At 40.5% G+C, this 27779-nt stretch overlaps 1 protein-coding gene across 1 annotated transcript in view; it reads left to right on the top strand.

Moving 5' to 3' along the window:
• Positions 1–27779, top strand: part of LOC121685485 (rab11 family-interacting protein 2) — a 91042-nt gene that overhangs the window by 41699 nt on the left and 21564 nt on the right. The window contains exon 3 of the mRNA XM_042066051.1: positions 10484–10832. Coding sequence (XP_041921985.1) covers positions 10484–10832 — 349 coding nt within the window. The remainder of the gene's footprint in view (positions 1–10483; positions 10833–27779) is intronic.

The raw sequence follows: 27779 nt of genomic DNA, 5'->3' as shown, positions 1-27779 counted from the left end.
AATTTAAGCACAGCTCAGCTTTAAGAAAGTCAAATAGCCTAGATGCATGCTTAGCATTTTGTGATCATTAAGGTTACTTTCACAAACTCTTAGTCAGCTGTCCTCTGATTTACCGATATCTAGGCGACATTTGTAATATTTATTTTGTATTTGGCCCGTTATAAAATAATGTGGAACAAACAAACACAGTGTAAAACGTAAAGCCCAAATTTGGAGACATCCATGTATGTTGAAATTTACTGCAAATTCAAAACGGGATTACTCTGGAACAGCTAACTGTACAGGGGACTGCTTTACACCTTTGTCTTCGGTAAGGTCTGCTGTTTATTATGATATGTGGTTTGTCATGTGTTAAATGAGGGGTTCGTGAAGTATTCCGCCAAGATGAATGGGTAGGGAGATGGACGCAAAACCTTCAGTAGAATTTATGATTAAATTAAATGATATTATTTACTTTTCTCGCGAACCGTTCACCACAGCAATTAGCGGCTGACATCGTTTAAAAGCTGAGAAAAAGCTCTTTACTTGTGATGTCTGTGTGATGAGTAGGCTACTTAGTTCAACTGAGAAGAATGGGTGAATTTGGACGCACTTTCTTTCTTGCGCTAACTTTCTCCACTGCGTAATTTGCGCTGTGAATGCTAAGATTGTTTTGACAGGCCATAGGCTAAATATATATCGCTATTAGTAGGACGCAAAGCAGAATATTGAAAGAAGGGGGCACCAAGGCCACCGTGGCCTGTAAACCTCTGATTTTCAAAGGGGCGTCACGGCCAACGCAAGGGGCTACGACGGCCGTGGCCGCCGTGAAATTCCTACCCTGTTTCTGGCTATTAAATTATTTCTAAACCAGTCTGCTAAAGTCTGTAGTGAAGTCTGTGTAGGGTTTTCCAGGCTCCATTTCTTTTTACGAGACACCCTGCTCACTTGAGACATCTACCGGTTGTTTGGGTTGTTGCAGTGTCGTTGCAGCGTCACTGGAAAAATACAAATTAAAGTTGCGTGATAATGCGTGATCCCGCGCGTGGACCGCGAGTGAAGCTGGCCAAGTCGAAGCACTGCCCACTGTAGGCTTCAGTCATTTTTTGGTGCTGCTGTAAATTGAGCATTGTATAGATCTCCGCTTAGTTGATTACCTTGGCTTCACTTTGCAACACTATGCTCTGCTGTGCGTACCACAGGGCTACCAGAACTCTGTTTGTTATATCCAGAATAAAGAACTATTCTTTCGCAAGCCAGCCTCAAGTTTTTACCTGCTCTTAACTACACTGGAATCTACTCTGTCAGAGGTGTCTCCATTTGGAATTAAGGAGACAATTTTAATAGCATTCTTCAATGGCTACCTCTGATCAGTCAGAGTGATAGCCAATGAGGCCTACATCACTTTCAGTGTTCCATGACAGTTTCAAATATATGCATATTTAAGGGTAATGCAAAGATTTTGTATTTAATTAGGTGTGCCCGGCCGATTTGAGGGCCGCTTGGGCCAAATATGCCCAGGCTGATTTTTGGTCCCAGTCCGCCCCTGCACACAGGTATACACAAAGACACATATATGCAGACATTGGCACACATGTCAGGGTTTCCCGCAGGAAATGTGTTAGTCAAGGTGATAGGTCGTCCGACGGGGGGGGGGGGGGGGGGGGGGGGGTGTACCTTTGACTTTTTTTGGACTTTCTCTTAGTTTTTTCACTCGCAATGATATGTCGTATGCTTATGAGTTACGCCGTAGCTGATTATACTAAGACATGCTTTAAAACTCTTTAGATACGGATTTTTCCAAAACGTCAATGGGAGAAATAAATGGGAAATTTACTTCCGGAAACTAAGCTCTCTCAGAGGAGGGGCGGGACTGTGATGCTCTATTTGCATGGCCATCAAACTTCATTTTAAAATCATTGATCCATTCAGGTTGCCAGATTGTGTATGAAATACACCCTACACATACACGATCACTTAGTTTCAATTTCAACCGTTTTGTCATAGGCTAAAACCTGGCAACCCAAAAACCAAATAAGGAAGCGGGTGCCGACTGCGCAGCCTAAGTCTCGTCGTAAGCAAGCGGGCTGAATTGCCTACTCCAGAACGAGCAGTGATGAAATTGTTGGGAATTTAATTGATTAACACATCACATAAACTGTTTTTGAGTGTTGTTGATACACTGAACTTGTGCCCTCGGAACCAAATCTGACAGCAATCAGCTTTGGAGTTTTGGAAGTAGGCTGCAGGCAGGCAGCTGGTGGATACATAACTGGCATGCGTAAGGTAAAAGCAACGACCGAAATGCAGTGTTGAAACATGTGTATGAAACGTATTAAATATGCAAACACAGATCCGGTATAAACACTGACCCCCAACCCCGAAAAAAAATCTCCCGTTTTTGGAAAGCTAAATGTTGACAGGTATGGGTGTATCTCATCTAGGCCTTTCTCTTATGTTCAATCAAATTCGCTTTGCTCACCCGTTTTTTTCTGTGCCCACCAATTTGAACATTTCTGGCTACGCTACTGTTAGAAAGGAAACTGATAAGTCATACACGTGTACTATTCCTACAAAACAACTAGATACTAACAATGTAGAGTGAGAATAACCATGTGGTGATACAGTTTCAATGAGTAAAGATTCATTTTAGAATCTAAGAGGACACATTTCGCGGAAACATGAGAGTGTGCTACGGAAAGCAAAGAAAAACGTGAGCAATTTGAATAAGCTTCATGTCAAGTAGAAGGTTAAAGTAAAACTTGGATGCTAAGCCTGTATTCTTTAGGCAATTAATCCCACTGATTCCTTTAGTTTTAGATTTATGAGTATTAACGTTGCCAAGCTTGTTTGTTGTTGCACTATCGGTGTTGCATCTTTTAAAATAAATGTTCTGAGTGAAATATATTGCCGTTGCTCTTAGTTCTTTGGTATTTAAGTTTTCTGTTTAAGGTGACAATTTGGCCTGTAGATTATTTCTCCCTCTTTTAAAACTGGAGCGAGCATGGAGTGATTTCACTGGAGCAGGATGATTTATCAGTGGAGCAGGGAGCGAAATTGAGCTGAGCGACCTGTTGCGAATTTGAGCGGAGGAGCGGCCCATAAACAGCCACCTGAGCGAGGAGCGGGATACAGTATTTGCACCGCTCAGCTCCACTCACTAGCTCTGATTCAGAGCCATATCACATATGTAGATTATAATAACTGATCATTTTTCGACTCATGACACATTTGTTATTTTCTTAATGCGTTCTGTGGAGAAGGGAGACTGGCGTTGGTCACGGTTTGGAATGAAAGGGAGAAAACAGGACAGAGTAACATGGTGGACTACTTTTTTTTTGACGATGTAGTTAAGGCGGCAGGCGTGTTTTGCCAAGGCGGCCGCCTTGACTGCAAAGTGCTGCGGGAAACCCTGCATGTTCATACACATACACATGTAGATACAGATACATTGGCAGTGCAGTTTGTACACACATACACACACACTCACATACAGGCACAATGGACATCATTCACCCAACAGTTCTTACGAAGAAATGTGTTCTTAAAACCCACTTACGTGGTTTCCACTAAGATTCTGGCATTCACAAATGTTGTCTTGTTCTTAACAAGCAATTTGAGTAGAGACTTGTTTGTGCAAAATAAATGGTAATTGCAATTTTATCATTTATGCAGGTGTAAAATATAACAGATTTTCAATGAAATCTATATACAGTTGAGAACAAAATGATTCATACCCCTGGCAAATATTGATTTAATGTTGATTTTCTCTTGACCAATATGTTTTGTTCTAACTGAAAATGACACTGCTACATGCCAAAAGGTTGCAAGACAATGTGGTAGAAACATGGAATCAAAAAAAGAAGCATTGTACATCACAACAGTTTGTGTGTCTGATGGTGGTCAGCAGCACAGGAGCACCTCTGCAGATCATCTGCAGATACTCTTATGACTGCAGTTGTGGGGTGTGGGATGGAGGAGAGAATAGAGAACTGATGGACAGCTTTTTGTTGTGTGGAAACAACCACCTCCTCTTAAATGTGGCCTAGACAAAGGAGATGACTAGGACTACTACGACTTTAGGAGGACCAAGACACAGTTGAACAGGTGAAAACAGTTTCAATCATGGGGAAAGAAGTGATGGTAGTGGAAAACTACGAATACCTGGGTGTACACCTCGACAACCTGGACTGGAAGTGCAATACTGAGGCTGTCTACAGGAAGGGAAAGCGCAGACTACAGTATACTCATTGAGGAAGCGTAGGTCTTTTCATGTGTGCAGCAGAATGTTGAATATGTTTACCAGTCTGCTGTTTCTAGTGCAATTTTATTTGCAGCATCAGAGCAAACGACACCAAAAGAACTAAACAAGCTGAACACAAGCAAATTTGGCTGCCAGTGCCTTAAGCAAATTTGTCTTGGTGAGACGTCTTAAAACTCTTGTTTATTAAGTGATTAAGTCAAGTCAAGGTAAGGGGCTTTATTTTAACTGTCTAAGCACAAAATATGTGCATATTCATTTAAGGCGTGTCTGAAAATCGACATATGCTATCTGTTTCTAGGCATTTTGTTACCTCAAATTACCTGAATAAAATTATGATTTATGAAAATGTATTTAAATAAGCCAGTGTATTTTGCAAGTGAGCTCTTCCTTAGCCTTAAAATATGGTAGGGCATAAATGGTTGCAATAAAAAAAAACATCTAATTACAACCCCAAAACAGAAAAAGTTGGGACGCTGTGTAAAATGTGAATAAAAACAGAATATGTAATAATCTGCAAATTTACTTGCAAAAAGGACACAGACAGCATATCAAATGTTGAAAATGACAAATTTGACTATTTCATGGAAAATATATGTTAATTTTGAATTTGATACCAGCAACATGTTTCAAAAAAAGTTGGGACAGGGATAAAAAAAAATGGTGGAAAAGGTGTGTAATGATAAAGAAAACAAAAGGCGGAATGTTTCACAACTAATTAGGGTAACTGGCAACATGATTGGGTATGAAAAAGAGTATCCCAGAGAGGCAGGGTCTCTTAGAAGTAAAGATGTAGGGGTATTCATCACTCTGTGTAAACCTGTGTACACAAATGATGAGACAATGTCATTTTAATGCTTCTTAAGATGAAATTGTGAAGTATTTGGGGGGTTCATTATCTACAGGACATGATATTAAAACATTCAGAGAATCCAGAGAAATCTTTGCGAACAAAGGAAGGAGCTGAAAAACACATTGGATAGTCGTGGTCTTCTGGACCTCAGATGGCACTGCATCAACACCAGACCTGTTTCCAGACCTGTTATTGTATGGGCTCAGGACAACCTCTGATAACCATTGTCTATGTGCACAGTTTGATACTCAAAAACTGCAGCCAAAATTTTAACAACCAAACTTGTATTGAGACACGATACAGAAAATACCACCCTCTTATCTGGGCCTGAGGTTGTTTAAAATGGACTGAGGTAACATGGAAAAAGGTCCAGTGGGTAGACCAATCAAAATGTACCATTATTTTTGGAAATCATGGACTCATCTGGGCTAAAGAGGAGCGGGCCTATCCATGTATCCAACCTATCCAACTTGTTTTAATGCTCAGTTCGAAACCCAACATATATGACGGTGTGGAGGAGCATTAGTGCCTACAGCATGGGCATCTTGCACATTTGGCAAATCACAATCAATTCTGAAAGATGTATACAGGTTTTGAGCAACATATACTGCCATCCAGCAATATCTATTCCAGGGAAGACCTTGAATATTTTAGGAAAACAATGGCAAAATGAATTCTGCACATATTTAAATAGTATTTATCCATAGAGGAAGAGTCCATGTGCTAAAATGGCCTGTCTGCAGTCCAGATTTGTCCAATTAGGTGCATAATGGAACGAAAAACATTACTAAGAATTAGGGGTGTAACGGTTCATGTATTCGTATTGAACCGAAACGGTACGGGCGTCACGGTTCGGTGCATGAATTTACACGGATAATACACGGTATAAAAATACATAAAACTCGTGTGCGGATTAATTCATGTCATGCGCAATTACTGTTAAGTAGCCTACCGTACGAGAGTTACGGGAGTTCTTTAGCGACACTTAACGCTAATCTGTAGCCTCCTTAGCTCTGATTGGCGCCTATGTTTTTTTTTTTGTCAGGTAGTCAGTTGAGTCAGTCAGTCAGAGATAGCAGCACCAAAGATTCTAGAACAGAGCTCTGTTCTAGAATCTTTGAGCAGCACTAAGGTGCGACCCACAAGAGTTAGAGGATCCGCTGGTCTCTTTAAGATCGCAAGTTTGAGAACTTCAGTTACAGTTACAGGCGAGCGAGAGAGTGGTGGATAAGATGAAACTGTGTGTCGGCGTTGTTCAGCAGTTGTTGGGTATGTGAGTGGAAATATAACATGCTACACATATTCAAAGCCAACACCCAGATGATACTAATCACTGAAACGAGAAAAAAAAAAACTTCCCCTGTGCTTCACAAGCCTTTGGATACACATACAAAATAGTAAATCGCTTGGTAATTACCTTTATGTTGGGGTAACTTGTAACTTCTCACATGAGGAGCTGGTAGTGTTAAGTGCATGGACAGTAACAGAAAGTGTCAACGCTATAACCAGGCTAATAAACAAACCATGCTACGGTGAGTTAACGTCGAAGGGCAAAGTCACGTGACTTCTATTTGTCTGTTTATGAAATGAAAGGAGCAATTTCGTTTTTTAAAAGAAGGCAAAATAGTGTGATATTTTCACAGTTAGTAGGCTAGATTATTACTGTACACACACTGAAATATATTGAGGCAAATTGTAGACCCTTCCATATACAACTAAACACAGATGTTGAAGGTCTTGCTTAAGTGGATTTTTAAAAATTATTATTCTATTCTATCTAATTTACACTTTCAGAAATAACAGATGCTGTAGGCCTATTTTCAGTTTTATAGCTGATTGTCTTATTTTGTTTACAAGTTACACGAGTCTGGGTACTTATTGTACTGTTTAGCCTACATCTTACACACTTCAGGCTGTTGCAGATAGCTCAGGGAAAAGACTTTATGACACTAGGTGGTACAGCCTGAGACATGCACAATAAAAAAAAAGTTTGTTTTGCTTTTCCCTCCATTGTACCGAACTCGTACCGAACCGTTATGTCCGAACCGAGGTATGAACCGAATCGTGACTTCTGTGTACCGTTACACCCCTACTAAGAATACACCATACTGTTGAGCAACTGATTATATTGGACAGTAATGGGACAACATTTCATTCTCAAAACTTCAGTAAATACTCTCTTCAGTTCCTAAATATTTACAGAATTTTGTTAAATGAAGAGGTGAAGCAGTACAGTGGTAAACATGCTATGTATTCATTATTTGTAAACATGTATTTTCCATGAAATAGTCCAAATTTTCATTTTCAACATTAGATATGTTGTCTGTGTCCTTTTTGCTGCTAAATATGGGTTTACGAGACTTGTATATAATCACATTTAGTTTTTATTTGCATTTTGCACAATGTCCCAACTTTTTCTGTTTTGGGGTTGTAGGAAAATATTCACAGACTGGACTGGAAGTGTAACTCAGAGACTGACTACGGGTATGGACAGAGCAGACTCTACTTCTTGAGGAAGCTGAGGTCCTTTAATGTATGCAGCGATGATGTGTATGTTCTACTAGTCTGTTATTGCAAGTTAAATATTATTTGCAACTATCTGTTGGGGTTGCAGCATCAATGAGGTAGCTAATTAAGAAGGGACTGCTTTAGAACCCCTGGAGTTGCTTGGAGAGGGATGTTGCACAAATAGCTAAACATAATGGACAACACATCACACCTCCTCACACAACCTACTGGTTAGATAGCAGAGTGTGTTCAGTTGGAGACTCAGTCAACTCTGCTGTAACAAGGGCCGCTACAGGAAGTAATTCCTGCCCACTGCAGTAATACTACACAAAAAGACTTGTCTTCTGCATGGCCAGACACACTGCTTATTGCTCATATTAATTTGCAGACAGAGAGGTACATCTTAATCTTAATTTTATTTTAATGTTATTTATTTGTATGTAGTAGGACAGTTGTTTATATATTTGTTTGCACAGTGTTCTTATAGTTACCTTGTGTGGTTGTGTAAAACTGTTGTGATCTAAATTGCTGCTAAAACACGGTCATTTCCCTTTGGGGATGACTAAAGGATCTGTCTATGTATCCACCCATCCATCCATGTGTAAGTAAAATATTTGCATGTTCTGCAATTTAGAAAATCATGATAACTGTCAGGGAGGATGAACACTTTTGAAATGCACTAGTGCTGCAATCTGTCATAACATAATTAACATGGAGTCAACCAGTCTCCTATTTAACAGCAGTATACTGCTACTGAAATATCACACAGAATATTGTATGATGAAGGATAACATTAGAACCTAAATAGGTTTAGTTTAATGCTAATGGACGTGCACTTTGGCTGCTGCAAAAATATTACCACTATTGGAGAAATTAATGGGGCATCTATGAGGAAGACAAAAACTAACAAAACTGCCCTGTATTATTAACGAGCAATCATGTCATAAAAGCCAGGACTGATTCACCAGTTTATATTCCCCGTTACCCTGGATATAGACCGCACTTCTTATGAATGTGCAGTGAGCAACACAACCTGATACTACTGTTGCCTTTTAAAGTCTGTTTTTAGCCTTATTGCTTTCAAATGTTTCTTGTTTTATATATGGAGAAAGACAGTAACCCAACGGTGTAGCTTTGGTGTCAGCTTTGGTAGGGACACAGCAGTGTTGTTAGATATACAGTAGTTATGGCTTCTATAGGATGTGTTAGATATACAGTATGTAGTTATGGCTTCTATAGGATTTGTTAGATATACAGTATGTAGTTATGGCTTCTATAGGATGTGTTGGATATACAGTATGTAGTTATGGCTTCTATAGGATGTGTTAGATATACAGTATGTAGTTATGGCTTCTATAGGATTTGTTAGATATACAGTATGTAGTTATGGCTTCTATAGGATTTGTTAGATATACAGTATGTAGTTATGGCTATAGGATTTGTTAGATATACAGTATGTAGTTATGGCTTCTATAGGATTTGTTAGATATACAGTATATAGTTATGGCTATAGGATTTGTTAGATATACAGTATATAGTTATGGCTTCTATAGGATTTGTTAGATATACAGTATGTAGTTATGGCTATAGGATTTGTTAGATATACAGTATATAGTTATGGCTATAGGATTTGTTAGATATACAGTATGTAGTTATGGCTATAGGATTTGGCAGACACTTTTATCCAAAGTGACATACAAATAACAACAATTTGCAGGTGTAAAATATAACAGATTGCAGTGACAATTGCTGCAGTGACAATTGCTGATTCAGGACTGACCATCCAGCGTCTGGTCAGAGAGATCTCTTGGGACTTGAAGACACTGGTGTTTTGCCTTTGTGGGAACTTGTTCCTAATGTCTAGCAAGCTGTTGCTGAGCTTTCATGCTAGCTGCCTTCACAAGTGTCTGACCGGTTTGGATGGTGATGTAAAACATTTCACATTAGCGATGAAGGGTCTCATGCTTTTGAAGGTTCACCAAACTGCTGATTGAACAACAGTTGAGCCATGCCTCCGGAGCTCTAAGGCCTGCAGGCCTGGCTGGACGTTCAAGAGCACCTGACCCCATGTTACAATGATTGGACAGTTCAACAACACCATGTTGCTATTTAGCCTAAATAATTTAATGCCAGGACAGAACCAATGCCCATGATTTATTATTTTTGTGTTTTGTAAATTGTTTTAGGGATTGTCTGTATTATTATTATTATTATTATTATTATTATTATTATTATTATTATATAATAATAATATGTGAGCTGCAACCTGGTGGCAAGTCGCATGTGTGAATGCCAATCCTTGCCAATGAGTTGCTGTAGTATATGTGTTCCCACTGATTAACGTTGAGTGAACTTGACTGAAAGAGAATGTATGGTTTCGAATATATAACCTTGATTCTCTGAAGGAGAACACAGGATGTCAGACTGTTAAAAGAAGAGGTGATGCAAAGAGAATTTTATCCAAATATTTAACCTTATACTGATGGTGCAAATATACTGTAGATATAGAAGAAGATATCCTAAATGACCTATAGTATTGGAAGAATGCAGACTGATCAATGACCAGGTGCCATGATACAAGTTTGTATCCTTAAGAAAAACAGAAATTATTTTGAAAAAAGCCCTGTTGTGAAACTACCTACATAATTCTTTGTTCTTGGTTTGTTTACTTTACTTGTTTTAAGGAGTTTATTATGATTATTTTTTGGCTACTCAAGCAACTGCTCAAATGGCCTTGTATTTAGTATGTGCACAGCATAATTCAGTTGCTGAGAAGTTCCTGCGTTTAAACTTGCTGATAGGTAGATGCATATGGCAAACTCTTCTGCTGTTAAACTACCCTGTTTCATGCAAACACTCTTTGGTCTGGCTTTTGTCAACAGGAAATGTCTCATCTCAGTGGCACTTTCAAAATCAAGCAGAAGGGTCTTCAGAAACATTGAGGAGTGATTCTGTCTACAGTAATAGGGACTGTATGCCTCAGAAGTATGCGACACTTCCACGAAATCATAACCCATTTGAAGTAGAAGAGAAAGGGTTTTGGGAGACCAGGAAGGAGAGTGAGTGGAAAGAAAATGTTGAAGTCCTGAAGCGAAAGGCACGGAAGAAGGTGGGGAAGAACATGGATGATTATGGGCACTCAGGCAGCTCTGGAAACTTGCAATTGGCTAATCCTTTCAGCACAGAATCACTTGGGGACCACAACCCTTTCAAGTCATGCTACAAAGACAAGTATGTACAATATAATTTGTATGCATTTTCTTTTTATACTCCAAGAACCAGGCCACCTATGGGTATCACAATGTTATCTGGAGAAAATATTTGATTATTTTTGCAAGATGGAATTTAATGTTTTTATGTGTAGTTTCTCACAAAATGTGACTTTGGTATGGCAATACATAGGAAGTTATATTAAGATATCTCAATGTTTCATTCATTTTACCTATGCCTGCCAGCAGTGATGTACAACACTCATAATAGACCTTTCCTCCCTGGTGCAGCAGCAACTAATCTGAAAGTCAACAAAATAACATTATAGCATAGTGTCTTGTTATAAAAATGATGAGCAACGTTAATAATAACTTGATGAATAGCTAGAAGCTGGAAAAGGGAAGATGCTTACTGAAGCAGAGGTAGTGAAGCAGACCTCACCTCTGTATAGTTGGTCAATAAATAAAGCTGCTCCTCCTCACACTGTAAATTGTGTGCCACTTGCGTAGGTTAGCTCTGCATAGATGCAACAGAACCATTCACGTGAGGTTATAAGACCGCATAGACTCAAGGCAGATCCATAAATCTTGATAGGTTATCTTTTTGCAGTCAGTGGTCCAAGACTTGAATATGCGTAGCCTCACCGTGTCGGTAATGGGTAATTTGCGCGCCTGCTGCCTTCCTTCGATGTGGTAGCCGTTTCTCAGGCTCCCTCTCTGGAATCACACCCTGATTCCCCATTACCTCTGGTCACCATGGTAAGCGGTGAAAGTACCATTGAAAGTTGATAAGGAACATATTCGAAAGACACGACGCCGCCACTGAGGGCGCACAATCGGCCCAAGGTGATCTATAGCAAAGTCCTTTTAGGCAAGTCCCTCCACTCGGCGGCCATATTGCAACGCTTTTACTCATCGGGCATCCTATTCGGCAGAAATGCGTGTGCGCAAGGCTTCACGACACCAACCGTGCTCCGGTGAGTTCACAACACATGATTGGCACGATGTCTGCACAACACAGCACATAATTGGCTCAATGTAGTCACATCACACCACATGATTGGCTCAATGTATGCACATGTCAACGTTTTGGCGAGGAAGGGGTGGGATATGTGTAGACAACGGCCATATTGGCGTTACAAACTAACCCCATGCATTTCGATGGAGGATTTTTTGAGTGCTTTGTCTCCTCATTAGAAAGTCTCTGTCTATAGTCACCAAAGCGAACTGGGGGCACGAGGCCCCCGATGGGTTTTTGGATCTGATAAATACACGCATCCAGAGGTGGACATCTCGGGTTCAGAAAGTAAAAGTCCTGGCAAGTATTTGATCCAACCATTAAGTAAACCAGCTCTTCCTAATTAGCAGCCAGGTAGATCAGATAATTAGTGATATCACCTGTATTAAGTGCACAGGTAGAAAGAATATATGGCAGGACTTTTACTTTCTGGAACCGGGATGTCTGCCTCTGTCCACAGCCCCCGTGAAGGGGGCCAGTCAGCGCTCGTTTACATATATTAGCTCTGGAATTGCAACAGTTATCCAAGTACGGGTGGGAGCGATTAAAGGAACCATAATTGATTTAATGAGCCATTCACAGTTCCACTGTACTGACCGTGTGCACTTAGACCTGCATAGCTTAATCTTTGAGACAAGCATATGTTACTGGCAGGATCAACCAGGTAGCTGCTGGTAGCGAGCCCGACCCGGCTGGCCAAAACCAACCAGGACCGGTAGGGTGAGCCTCCAAAGAACCGTGTATGCAAGTTTTCTAATCAGCATGATGGTGCAGCATAAATCTGCTGAGGATTGGAAAACTGGAGAGTTATATTTATATGGAATATAGTGCTGGAACAAAGACTTTCCCTCCAAATTTGTAGCCTACTCTCCGTAGTTGCCTCTTATGAAATACATTTGGTGGCTAAGGCTGTGAGACTGTATATAAAGAGATGTCTGCCTGTCCTTATAATGGCCAATGAATTAATTTAGGCACAGATGGACTCTAATCAAGTTGTAGAAGCATCTCAAGGACCAATTTACAAAACACTCCTAACACCTGATTTTTTGGGGAGTGTTGGAATATTGTGTGTAGATTGATGAGAAAAAAACATCAAATTGAAACCATTTCAAAATGAGTATAAAATGTGGAAAACTTGAAAGGGTCTGAATACTTTCCGGTTGCACTATAAACAAAAGCAACAGTAATAGCAAACTAGAAATGTAATGACAGAGGAATTACAATAATGGATGGAAAGCTGCTGGCTTAATGTTGGTGGGGAGATTCCTGGAAAAAAACAATGAATCACTTAATCTTTGAGTTCATACAAACCAGTGTTGCCAGATAGATAGATAGATAGATACTTTATTGATCCCCAGGGGAAATTCAAGGTGTACGATAATTATCATATTTGTACGATAATTTGTACGATGTACGATCAATAATGAAAAAAAATCTCATAAAGTACGCTAATTTCAGAGTTTTCAGTCGTTTGTCCAAACACACATACCGCTACCGCTTCTGTCTCTGACCCCGAATCATTTCGCAGGCTCACCTGCCTGCACGCAAGCACGTATAGGCCTACACACACACACACACACAGGCACCACACGGTGTCGCCCGCACGTCAATACTACACTACAGTTTTGCCAAAGAAGACAGTTCAGCTTAGATCAGTTTAACAAAACGAAGCAGTAAAGTGCTAAAAAAATGAGTTCAGAAAGTGAAGGTGAGGACAGTGGAGGGGCGAAGAGGAAGGCAGAGGTCTGTTTAATTATGGTCTAGTTTAAAATGTGGTCTGTCGATCTTTTGCACTTTAGCAAAAAAAAAGTTAAGCACCTAACCAATTAAACATGAAGAAAAAGTGAACGGGACACTTTTTGAAACTATTTCAGCTTGTGTAGGCCTATCAGTGCTTTCTGAACATATTGAACACACTTTTAGAAATACCGTGATAATACCGAAAACCGTGATCATTTTGGTCACTATAACTGTGAGGTTAAATTTTCATACCGTTACATCCCTATTCGTGTACGATAATTTTTCTCAAAAAACAATAATTTTGAGGTTTTGGTACGATACTTTTTTTGCCATTTGTAATCTGGCAACACTGATACAAACCCTCTTACCAAAAAACCTTGTGTGTCTGGCGTTCTTGAGATATATTACACTCAAGGTGGGTTTGACCTTGACATTTGACTTCATCATTGAGTCCATAAAAATGTTCACACCAAATTTCAAGCCGATTTGAAGTTGCGACACAAGCACGAAAGCTGGCCTTTGGAAAATGTAGTTCAGAGAAAGCCTAATTGTATGCAATGCAATAGGCTACCTGCAAAACAGGGCTTTCAGTTGGTGTTGATGACTGCTCATTCTGCACCCAGATAACAATTAGTCATTGAATCTATGTAAAATCAACATTACTTTGTCAACGTTAAATCATTGAATCGGTCGCATTGCAACATTGATTCTACATCCCAATTTGGCTAGGCCTAGGTATGTCTGGTTTAGGCTACACAAGCTTGCATAAATAACCATTGACAACTTATCAGTTTGAAAAGCAAGTGCATTTCTTCATCTAGAAATTCACATGTGCTGTGCTTTCCAGCCATCCATTCAGTATAGCATCCATAGCAGTTGCAGTCAGCCTGATCCTCCACCGTTCAGTAGCAGAGTGAAGCGGCACCAACCAGAAATAGAAGGGCAACCTACCACTCATACAAACATAGTTCAAAACGAAGGCTAAATTTCAACCAGAGACTGTTTGCCATAGAAGGCTGTTTCCCCCTGCAGGCCAGCTATCGCTAGGAAAGGCTGACAATTGAGTGTGAAGCTAATTATTACTTAGCTGCTAACACTTGGCACCACCGCACACAACAGCGAACCTAGAAACATTCCCAAGGTCTAGCTAACGTAATATAACTTACCTACTGAATCCTCGGTTATCGCTTAATCAAGTTATGAACTTACTCAATGTAATACCAATATTATCAAACTAGCTAGAGTTAAACTTAACGTCCTCTCTATACGTAGCAGCTACGAGTTTGTTGCTAATCAATGACAGGCAACGCTAGCTTGCTTGCTTGCTTGTCTAGCCGAGTTGTTAAAAACAGACTTCACATACTCTATTCGAATAAAAAAACACAAATTAATTGTAACTTACATTGGGTGTGGTAGGAAAACGTCTGTTTAAGTCGTAGTTTGTTGGACGAAGCAGACACCAAGAACGTAAATTTTCTTGAAGAGAATTGAGCAGTATGATTCAAAAGCGATTAATTACAGTACAGGATGTGTAGGACTAGTTTAGGGAGTGCCAGATTGTATGCAGGTGGACCCGCACCTGATTACTTTACGACCCTTTTAAATGAGCCCCCTCTGTGATGTCATAGAGAGAAAAATACGCTTTTTAACATTTTTAATCCCCTATTTCTCAAAAAGTATAAACATTTAAAAAAATCTGAAAGGATAACTCTCTTGTCCAATTCCAGGCCTACACAACGGTTAGAGACGCATCCATTTTTGAAAAGGTAAAAAGAAAAGGTTATAAGAAGAAGAAGAAGCCAGGAGATTTCAATATAGTGGATCCACTATATTTAAAATAGAATACAAAAAAATATGAAGGAAGCTGCGCTAGAAATGTGAACCAGAGAGTTCTTGTATTGTGTAGGAAGAGGGGGCTGAGCCTGTAGTTCATCACTGAAGGTCATTTATATATTGAATAAAGTTTTGCCATTTAAAGTAGTACCAATCTAACCTATCCAGCAGGGTGAAAGATACTCGTTCATATGCAGCAACTGTAGTCAGGGCATTGTACCAATCTGTGAATTATGGGGCATGGGCTGACATCCACTGTTGTCGGACCAACAGTGGAAGTCAGCCCATGGCTGTCTGGACACATTCTGCATCGACTGAAGCAATACCATCTTTCAGTGTTGATGGGTCTCCTAATAGTTATAAATGACTGCAAAAGGGAACCCCTAGGCCCACGACTTTCTGAATGTTCTCATGAACTGATGACCAGAAGACTTGCACGTTTGGGCAGAGCCACAACATATGGGTTAGCACTTCCAGCACCCCACGTTAGCAGTGAGCTTAAGCTTGTACAGTTTAGAGGGAGTCTAGTACATTCTATGGAGTATATTGAACTGAATAAGTCTAGTGCAAAGATCACGTGCCATTTTCTTTAAGTTGCAAATTATATCGGTCCATTCTTCATCTGTTAACGTAATTTCAAGGTCTCTGTCCCAAACTCTCTTTAATGAAGACATGGTGCCATATTTCTGTAGCAGCATTTAGTAATAAAGAGATGCTTTGTGACCCATTCCATATCGTGCTATAATGAGGGAGGGAATCTCTGCACTAACTGGAGTCATGGGAGATTTAAAACATTTTAAGAGACTATGAATTTGCTATATTTCCCCCTCTGCTGGAGAAGTTGTGCACTATGCTATTTCAAACTGTGGAAAAAAGTAACCATAAAGCACATGGATTTGTTTACAAGCTAGCGAAACGGTTAGCATAAGTTCGGCAGAACAATGTGGACGTTACAAGATAAGAAACGCGATTTAAAACGAGTTTCTTGTTTCTCACTTCTCTTACAGGGACGGTAGTCCCAATGTTGTATGGTTGGTTTTCACCCTGGGGACGCTAGGGGGAGTGGGAAAAGTCACCATTTTCACCGGAATAGGTCCTTTAACCATCCAAATGATTTCTAAACGGGTTTATTAAGTTGAAATAGTTGCCAGGTCCCCTTTAAGAAAGGGTCAAAATGTAACATTTTTGCAGTTTTTCTCCAGACTCAGAAATGACTATTAAGTGGCTGGTAATATGTGACGTTCCTATATATACAAAGCTGGCATAATATCTTTAGACTGCTGACAAACTGTTTTATGCGTTCACTGAACAAAGATTATGGAAATTAAACACCACTTTTCCATCAGAGACATATTTGTAAAAAGCATAGCTGGTATGATATAGAACATTAGCCTATCGGTATACAGAATCAAGATGAATGTTTTCATTGCCATAATAGACGAACGTAGCTCAATCAGTAGCGGGGCACTCTCTGACGCAGGAGACCTGGGTTCGATTCCTTTTAACTGCAGTAATTTTGAAGGTGCATTTCTCACAGTTAACCAAGCTAGATAGATAGATACAGTAGATATAGAGATAGAAGGTTGGGCTTGTGGAGCTATAGGCTACATGGTCCTCGCTTTAGATTGGGGGGCTGCAAAATTTACTACAAATAGGTAAGAAAGGGCAAATTAGTTATCCACCTCTTTGTCTTATACACCATTAACAAGCATTAACAAGCTGCTTGTTAACACTTACAACTGTTAACAAATATGCTTGTAAGTAACTTAAAAGGCTGCATGTTAACAGTTAGATAATGTTATTAAAGGATAACAACAGTTAACTACTTGTTAACTGCTTATTATGCACTGTTAATACCTAATAAGCACATGTTATTCTAAAGCGTTAACGAAAATATTTCAAAAAGCATAATCGATTCAAAGCAACTCTTAACACGCCTCAAACTTGACGTTACTTAGGTCACTAATGTTATCACAACTAACTTCTGACAGATGAATCGACATGGTGGTGGTTGTCGCTGATATGCGCACTGCAGACCGTGCAGACTGCTGTTCATGTATTTTCTGCATTGTCAGATAAATCATCTGTGTACCCATACTTTATTTATTTGTATTTGTATAAATGTAGAGCCTTCCATACTTGCACGTTAGGCTACCTCAGTCAGTCTCATCTGATCTGGCTCTTGTTGCTCTGTCACGTCACTTGGTAACAAAGACTGGCTCTTGCTCATGCACAATGCAGCGTGTGTGTGACGTTATGCCACCGCTGTTTTATATGTGTGTGATATTCAGTTTACTTACTGACAATGCCGAACCTGTCATCCCTGTGTGAGTCTATAGTATCCTACTTTGTAATAAACGAAGAACAGCATTGTCTATCCGTGTCCGGCTGAGTTAATCCGTGAGGAAACCGTTAAGATTACTAGTATAGCCTGATCCTTACAACAGCAACAATCACCTAAGCAGATTTTCGAAAATCGTAAAGTTAACTCCTCAATATCTATGGGGGAAAAAGTCAAGTCAACTTAATCCCAACATGGTGGACGGGCTCTGAAACCTCCCAAATCATCACGTGACAGCAAGCTACCATGACGTATCTCCTCATTCTCAATAGTGTAGGTGTACCACCACGGGGGCGGTTCAGCGAAAAGAGGGGGCGTGTTCCGGCGCAAACGTTCCCTGTTGATATTTTGCAGTTTCAGAAAACAATTCTGCCACAGACCAGGAACCTCCTGGTCTAAAGTCAGTGGCGCAAATTCAGATGCTATTTTAAGAGTGCATGCATAGCCACAGGCCTGCAGGAATGAATGCTATGCACACCGATCTACAGACACCCCCGTGCACAGACGGAAACACCCAAAGCCTTGATAATGTTTGTCCGTTTCCCGGTTTTGTTCGTGCATTGGTCACCTGAAAATTTAGTATCCTAACATCTACATGCAATATCTTTACATCAACAACGCCTAATTACAACCTATTAATTTGGACAACTTTATACAGCCCTATAAAGGCTAAAGTTACCTTTAGTTTTGTTCCAATTTACCGCTGTGTATGGCTTTAAACATTGTGTGCGCTTCATCAGCCTAAGCATTATTCCAGCTGCGCTAAGGTTTTGACAAGCACCACAATTTTGCCTACCTTGTTGTAGCCCATCTGAAATAACTCCAAGCTTTTCTATGTTCCTTCCATCCTTTCGTTGTTTTCAAAAAAATGTTTTATATCCATGATGGCCTTGAAGTCTTGAGTAAGTGAATTAGCTTAAATCAGCTTATTATGTGCTGTTAACCAGCAACCATAGATAGTAAAAGAAAGCAGCAAGTAGCCTTGGCTACAATTTCTGTAGTTGTTGCGTCCATTCATTGTTATTCTCTCTCCTGCTCAAACAAAAGTAAAAAAACATTAAGTTGATGATGACGTGTTTACAAACTCTACTTTGCAGAAAATATTGTAAATAGCCTACTGTCATGCAGTTACTGTAATGGGATACTGTGCAGAGTTGGAAAGTTAGGTCAACTTAGAAACTGTTTCTCGTTGTTGAGTTGCCTGATGGTAAGGTACAGCCGTAGCTTGCACCTGCAGGAGCGCTTGGCCACCTGTGCTGCCTAACGCACACTTCGGTCCTCTCATCTATACGACGCAGTTTCCATTTCTGCAAATCATACATAATTACAAGGAAAAATATTACCACACGAGGGAAATCAGTGTGGTGTCCATTAAGATAGGTATAAATCTAGTGTACACATTTCCACGAATCACGGATGTGTTGATGACATAAATTAGGAAATATTAGAGGACTTAAGGAGACGTAATGTTGAACTGCATGCCGATGCCATTTAACCCAAATGCCCCAGAAGCAGCACGGGAGAGAAGAGCTTATCTGACACAAGATCTGCATTGTATATAGTGAGGTAATGTTAGATTACATTGCAAAAATATCACCATGCATTCATAACCTCGTGATTCAGTGAGAGTGGTCCCAAAACATCGGAAAGTATGTCTTTGTCACATTTCTGTATTACATTTTGTCAAGAGGAAAAATCAATAGCAAACTGTTCCCAACTGAACAGTGCTTAAAGCGCTTGCAAATCCCCATGCTATGGAACAAGCTGCACTTGCAAATCCCCATGCTATGGAACAAGCACGCCTGTTGTTAAAGGGATTGTGAGATGACGCTCTAAATGGTTTATTGCATGTTACGCCCAAACCACACCCATGAGTAATGTATCTACTTCAGACCACCACATTTTAGATTTGCGTCGGGCGCAACAGTCATTTATCCCGCCGGTAAAATCAACAGCGCTCAAGATCTGCCCACAAAGCTACTTGCGCTTTGCGTTTTCATAATTCCATTTTAGATTGTTAAAGGAGAATTCCGGTGTGATATTGACCTAAAGTGTATCGAAACATGATACCGAGTGTGAACGTATGTCTCATAGCCCATCTCGGCTTGTCCCCTGCACTCCAAAATCTGGCGCTAGTTAGCCGATGCTACCAACATCTTTTTCAATAGTGGTGCTTCGGCATCGGGCTAGCCATGCAAATAAATCACTGTTTTACACCCATTTACGAGGCTCAATGTATCTCCACACTTCATTGGTAGACTTCCGAGGGCCCTGACATTTAAAACGAGACATTGAGAACTTTGAAAAAGCACTGGTAGTTTACTTACAAGACGATTTATACAGACAGTATCTTCACGAAGTTTAGCGTTTGCAGCCATCTTGAATTTAGTCACGATAAGTCGAGCAACGAGTAAGAATGAACAGCTATGATAAGGGATCAGATTCCAAAAATAATTCAGTGGAAATGCATGGATTCCAGTTGCTGCTACTGGAAGAAACTGGAATCCATGCATTTCCACTGAATTATTTTTGGAATCTGATCCCTTATTATACCTGTTCATTCTTACTCGTTGCTCGACTTATCGTGACTAAATTCAAGATGGCTGCAAACGTTAAACTTCGTGAAGATACTGTCTGTATAAATCGTCTTGTAAGTAAACTACCAGTGCTTTTTCAAAGTTCTCAATGTCTCGTTTTAAATGTCAGGGCCCTAGGAAGTCTACCAATGAAGTGTGGAGATACATTGAGCCTCGTAAATGGGTGTAAAACAGTGATTTATTTGCATGGCTAGCCCGATGCCGAAGCACCACTACTGAAAAAGTTGTTGGTAGCATCGGCTAACTAGCGCCAGATTTTGGAGTGCAGGGGACAAGTCGAGATGGGCTATGAGACATACGTTCACACTCGGTATCATGTTTCAATACACTTTAGGTCAATATCACACCGGAATTCTCCTTTAAGATAGAGCCCTTAATCTTTCTAGATTACCAGGATCTGGAATCTCCAGGCTAACATTGTGAAATTTCATGGGTTAATTCTTGGGGGAAATTCTCCCATCCATTATTCGATAATAGGCTATACTGTACAAGATATGTAGTTTAAGATAACGCTACTGAGGTCTTTTATCTCTGTACGAAGAGTAATAGATCATCAGGTGATTCAACGTTAGGGGCAGTGTTCGAATTATACCGTGAGCTTCGGGGGGTACAGCTATTTCGACTGGTGACGTCACTCTCCATTTTATATAGGCTTACACACATGATTTCACACTTGTGGTTCACAGTCAATTTTCCTTCGAAATATAGGTCATATGACCGTGGCTGTCTGGCCGACAAGTTAAAAGAAACTACTGTAATCATACTGGCAAGCACAATATACCTTACACGTTATGGAAAGGGTTGAATTTGGGTAAATACTGTTTCAAGGTGCGCCCCGTGCGTAAAATTGCTTGCCACAGTCAAAAAATATTTTTTGGTATAGCAGTGCAATGCAAACCTGGAAATGCAGACCAATAGCACGGAAATGGCAAACATACTACTTAAATTTAAGAACCAGAATTGTTTACAGATGGGCCACAGAAAGTCTCCTGTTTAATGGCCAAGTTCACCCAGCCTAATACAATGCCTGCCTTTGGTTCATTTGATTAGTTTTTCTTGCATAGCCTAAGCTTACCAAACATCAAGCAAATAAAAAATGACTTGTTCACGGTTGGAAAGAAAATATCTTCACGTTGTTTAGCCTAGGCATTTCATGTAATGTAGCCTAGTGCATTGTGCGCCTGGTGTTATATCACAAAACGTTTGTGCAGCAATACGCTTTTAAGAAAGGCTGATCTTTAATAATGACAACGAGGAAAGACATTTCAGGCCCAATTGATTATTAAGACTTATATGTTCACGTAGCGTTTTAAACAAACTGCAGGTGAAGTTGCAATTATGGGCATTTGCTTAAAAAAGGTTGAGAACCATCTACATGCAATCCCTGAATATTCCAGATGAGTGGAAGGGAGACCTCCAGTTAAACCATAGCGATCTTGCTACTCAATATTTTTCTAAGGTTGGCTATCACTATGTTACAAAGGCAGTGAAATATTAGACAAATGTATGGTCAGTTGGCCACCGCTTGTTAACCCATATCAGGCGTTTGCAGCCAACACTGTCCATTTGTTTTCATTCGTCAGTATTATATCATAGCAAATAACACAGTCTGAACGTACCAGAGAAATGGTACAGCCCGATGGGGGTGAGGGTTTGAAAATCGTATTTCATTAGATTATATCCTGAATTGTTGGTATGTGATTGTAATACTGCATTTAATTACATGCAACTTGGAAATTGTATTAATTTTTTTCAGTACCCCCCAAACTATTATTTTCATCCCTTTTGGGAGGGTCCAAGTTTGATTTAGGGGGTACGGACCCCCCCAATACCCCCCGTAATTCGAACCATGGTTAGGGTTTTCCCGGCAGCCGCAAGCACAACTCTGTCTTTTGGTAACTGACTGACAAACGCGAAAGGCAGAGCTAGAATTTCAGGTATGTCCCTCCTTGGCTAATGTATTTTAAAGACAGAGGCCGAAAAATGGCTTCCGCCATACGAGTGACTCGGTTTTATGTATTCTTTTTTTTTTGGGGGGGGGGGGGGGGGGGTCTTTGTTTTTTTTTTATGTGACAGGACAGTGGAGAATGACAGGAAGCGAGTGGGAGAGAGAGTCGGGGTGGGATCCGGAAAGGACCACGGGGCGGGAATCGAACCCGGGTCGCCGGCGTACGGTGCAGGTGCCCCAGCCAGTTGCGCCACGGCTGGGGCCAGTTATTGTGTATGTATACTGAATGGCAGATTCTATGTTTACGAGAATGCTTTGATTTGTTAGTGTATTCGCAAACACAGGACGAGATGTTATCACTGTCCATTGTGCAATTAGGTGGTGAGCACTAACTTGAGACTTGATATTACTGTAGGATTCCCCAGATATCCCTCCAACTGATCTTTCTCCTCTGCACACCTTCCCACTGCATCCATTGACCCTGCTTGGCAAGAGAGACTGCCTTTGCACCTCTCACAGCCTCCTCCTGTCGGCGTACCTCTTCGACCACCAGTGCCCTCCGTTCTGACGTTGTAGCCTTTTGCCAAGATGGGTTGCTTGCTTTGAGGCCAAAACCTTCTCTTCCATGCTGGACTTGTCCCACAATGTCTTTGTGCCTCAGAGCTGATGTAGCCTGCTGCACTGCGTTGGATGGTGTCCACTTCCGCCCAGTTGCTAGGGGCACTGCAGTCGTCCTGATGATCTCATCTCTGAAGTCCCTCAACGTCATCTGGAGTCTTACTTTGGAACATTTGTATTCCTCTGTTAGGCTGGTGAGAGGTAGTTTCAGAATGCCTTTGCATCTGATGTTACTAAGACACCGTGAGACACCCAGCCATTTCTTTGCATAGGAAGTGATGGTTCGCTCCATCTTCTCCACAGCAGACAATGGGACCTCATAGTGGCCACTCACCAGAGGCCATAGTGGACAGTGAGTGGCCACATTGACCGAGGGAGGAAACCAAACTGTAGGCACCACAGCTTCAGTTTCCCAGGCAATAGAGTCTTGTCGATGGTTTCAAGGCCACTGATGACTTCTTGCCTTAGTTGTTGCACCTGCTCTTTGTCGTTGAGGCTTGCACTGTACCACCTGCCCAAGCTTTTGACAGGCTGCTCACTAATCGTTGGTATTGGGTCCTCCCTGATGTAGAACCTTGTGTCTCTCAGCACCCCCTTGACAATGGAGATGCTGCGAGATTTGCTTGACTTTACTTTCATTCGGGCCCAGCCGATGTTTTCCTCCAGCTTTCCCAGCAGTCGCTTGGTACATGCTGCAGTGGTGGTCAGGGTTGTTATATCATCCATGTACGCCCTAATAGGTGGAATACGGAGCCCATCCCTGCTTCGCTCACCGCCCACCACCCATTTGGAGGCCCTGATGATTACTTCCATGGCCATTGTGAAAGCCAAGGGTGAGCCTGTGCAGCCCGCCATGATGCCTACATCCAATCGCTGGCATGTTGTACTGAAGTTGGCTGTTGTGAAACACAGTTGCAGGTCCTGGAAATAGGTCTTGACTAGTGTGGTGATGAGTTCTGGTACATGGAAAAATTTGAAGGATTCCCAGAGGAGCTCATGGGGAACTGACCCAAACGCGTTAGCCAGGTCAAGGAAGATGACATGTAAGTCTCTTTTATCCTTCTTGGCTGCTTGGATCTGATGCCATATCATACTGGTGTGCTCTAGACACCTTGAGAATCCTGGAATTCCTGCTTTCTGTATGGATGTATCAACATACTTGTTCTTCTCCAAGTAAGTACACAGCCTTTGTGCCACAATGCTGAAAAAGATTTTACCTTCGACGTTAAGAAGGCAGATTGGTCGGAATTGGTTGATGTCCGATGCGTCCTTCTTTTTTGGTATAAGCACTCCGCCAGCCATACGCCAGGCCTTGGGTATTCTTTGCTTCTGCCACACTATCCTCATGAGCCTCCACAGGAAGCGTAGCACATCCGGTGTGTTCTTGTAAAGCTTATAGGGTACTCCTTTGGGCCCCGGTGCCGATGCTGTTCTTGCTCGCCGGACCATGTGCTCATTTTGGAGGACTAGTGTCGAGGAGGACATCAGGCAGTTGAACTGGTGGGATGTCAGGTGGAATGACTATCTGCTCATGCCTGTTATTGTCGTGGTAGGCCTTTCCCAGGTGCTCCTCCAATTCCTCCTTTGATGTTCTCAAGGTTCCACTTTTTTCCTTTGTGAAGATTTCCTGGAAGTAATTACACATGAATGAGCACAATGGGTTTTTGCTAAGAGTTAACCCAAAAAAATACACAATGTAGCTTTAACATAACGTTTCCACATAACATGACGTTTGGGTAGGAACACTGCTCCCCCTCCCCCCCTTTCTACAGACTGCTGTCAGTGCATTCCCTGTTATATTGGATTTATGTTTATACTTTGTTGCAAAAGACGCATATTTAGTTGTTTATTATTGCGCTTCTCAACTGTAGGAGGACCCCGAGAGCAAACCTTCTTTAGTGCTGCTTTAGATGGTTATACATTCCTGATTTCCTTTGATGTCACTTACTAACTAACTACTAACTAATAACTTCCAAAATTACCTGGTTCAGTTGGACTGAACGTCAACATGGCTGTATCGAGGTCAGACATTTTCCTGTTTTGGACATATGCACCTCCATGTCATAAATTCTAGGGGTGAGGCCTCTAACATTAGAATATATAGAAGTGGGATATACAAATTACGCTTGTTTTCAGCTGCCACATTTACCAACACCCGCTCATTCTTACACTGGAATTGGAGTGATACGAACGTTTCATAAATTACACATGAGCCCTCTCATAAGATGATTCCTGCACTTAGATCAGCGCTGGTTTGTATGTTTTATTGATAAATGAAGGCCAGTATTTCAAGGTTAGCTGCAAAATAAGGTATTGCACTTTAGGAGAAATGGTGCATTCTTTAAGTCGGTACTAATAAAATAGGGTGTTTTAAAATGTTAAATTTCAGGGGATCGTGATAACTTTCTAGTATCGGTGCATCGTGTAACACTGATTTACAAATAGGCTATAACGTATTTAATATGTACAAATGCCATACACAAATAGTGGGCATTCCAGTTAATATTGTGTGCATGTCCTTCTCATTCAACCAAGGAGGAATCACTAAGGAAAATAGTCTTGACTGTACAGTACTGTGATGGTTGAAATAGCAGACGCTGAGTACCACAGTGGACGAGAGGGGAAGTAGAGCTGGATCAATAGCAAGGTGCAGATCCAGTAAGTGTCCTATAGGCCAGAATGAGGGATTTGAATTAAATTCTGGCTGCTAGCAAGCCAGTGAAGAGTAACTAACAGAGGAGCTATGGCTATATGTTATAGTTATATAGTTTAGGCTTTGGCTGTTTAAAGACCAGACATGCTGCTGCATTCTGAATAATCTGTAATAGTTTCACTACACAAGCAGGTAGGCGAGCTAACAATGAATTGCAAATTGCAATTGCAGATATGCTACTTGTGATGGCTGACATCCAGAAACTGTTTTTGTTCTTTGTTTATGTCCGTAAGCAAGTGAAATTGGGGAGAGTCTAAAAGATTTAGGGAAAATCTGTATAAGTTAGCATGTCTAAATACAATAAAGATATATTATGGATCGACCAACTGATTTATTCATTATAATAATAATAATAATAATAATAATAATAATTAGTGCTGTCAGTTAAACGCGTTATTAACGGCGTTAACGGAAACCTATTTTAACGGCGTCAATTTTTTTATCGCGAGATTAACGTTCATTTTGGTGTAACAAACTTTGTAGTTTTTTCACATGCTGTTGCAACAACTAGTAACGTTAGAACAACTACAACACCACACCGATCTAGCCAGACCGGAAACTAAACAATACGCACTGACGAATGGAATGGAACAGAATGTTGTATGTGCTGCATACACGCCCCCTTTTAGGGGGAAGATGACTGATATAATGGAAATCTATGCTGCATCAAAGTGGAGAGCGAAACGTGCTTATAGTAAACTTACTAAATCTTGAAACAAACATGAATAAAAGGCACAAAATAAGGTTGGTGTAAGAGTTATCTGTGTGTTTATGGGATTAATGTGACCATGTTCCTATGTTTTGCTCTCTCCAGTTTACTAACAGGAGTGTCACGAATGTATCGATAGGCACAGTTAAACTGCCCGTGGCTGACTAATTAAGTTCAGCAAGCTTAACTTTACATGTCATAACATCAACTAAACATAAGTCACACATTCATTATATCACTTGTAATATGAACGTAGCCTATTTCCTACAACTAGGTGAGATAATTGGCTATGTTATACTGAAGTTCCACAGTTAGCTAGCTAGCAAGCTAACCATTTTGCATGGGATATTATGGTAAGTGTACATGCTAAATTTGTATAATACATGGGGTATTGCAAACGAATAAGGTTGGTAATGTACATCGTTTCGACATGAGTAAGTTACATAAACACAATTCTTCATAACTGCCGTGTTAGTAAAATGATTGAATGTCCTGTGAATTAATAACTAGATGTAACGTCAACGTGTGATTACTAGCTGTCTTTCAATGATATAATGTTAACATGTTTTCCGCTAAAATGGGGCATGATGCAGATCAAATGTATCTTTATGATGATGCGCCGTTAGTAGGCTACGTAAAGGCATGCTGCACACACTTGGTTGGGCTAACGAGCCGGCCAAAGAGTAGTAGCCTAGGCTGACGCATTAGTTGTGTGCCGCCAAAGATTTTTTCACCGTGACTTGTTCTGTTATCAACATTCCTCTTTGGCTGCTACTATTTGCGATGCACTCTGCTTTCGACATTCATTTACATTAGATTCCATTATTTTCCATACAACTCCGCACACCAGCATCGCACTTTGCAGCCGTGTAAATTCAGTTATATTTGGTCGCTGCTCCATAAAATCCATTGTTCATCCAGTGTTTGCCTGTTAAAAACTTCGGCGTTGATGAGTGTGGCAAGTGACAGTGCACCATAGACTGTAGGCCTATAAAATGGCAATGCACTCATGTTGAAAAGTTCCTTATTTTCAACTGAACTCAAATATAGTATGAATATAATATTTTCTGTTTGTTATGCCCTTTATAATGTGTGTAGGCCTACATTTTGTGCATGCACTTCTACAGTAGCATTTATTTCAGTTTATATCAGCTATATTTCTGAAGAATATATTGTTTTGCCTCAGGTCTGCTGCACATCTTTTGAAATTTGATTTGAAATAATCAAATAGACCTATGTCTTAAAGTTCAGTTAATAAAGTAACTTGCTTTGCTTTCATTTGAATCCCAATCAAGATAAACAATAATTGCTTTATTGTTAATATGGACTCCTGGAAAGTTCAGAAATGCAAAATAATAGAATTTTAATGATAAAATATGTGATTAATCGTGATTAACTATAGGAATTCAGCAATTAATCGTGATTAAAAATTGTAATCGTTTGACAGCACTA

Source organism: Alosa sapidissima, chromosome 16 (genome assembly GCF_018492685.1).
Source record: "Alosa sapidissima isolate fAloSap1 chromosome 16, fAloSap1.pri, whole genome shotgun sequence".
Classification (NCBI taxonomy): domain Eukaryota; kingdom Metazoa; phylum Chordata; class Actinopteri; order Clupeiformes; family Clupeidae; genus Alosa; species Alosa sapidissima.
Note: the sequence above shows the minus strand (reverse complement) of the source record. Positions and strands in the feature narration are given on the sequence as shown.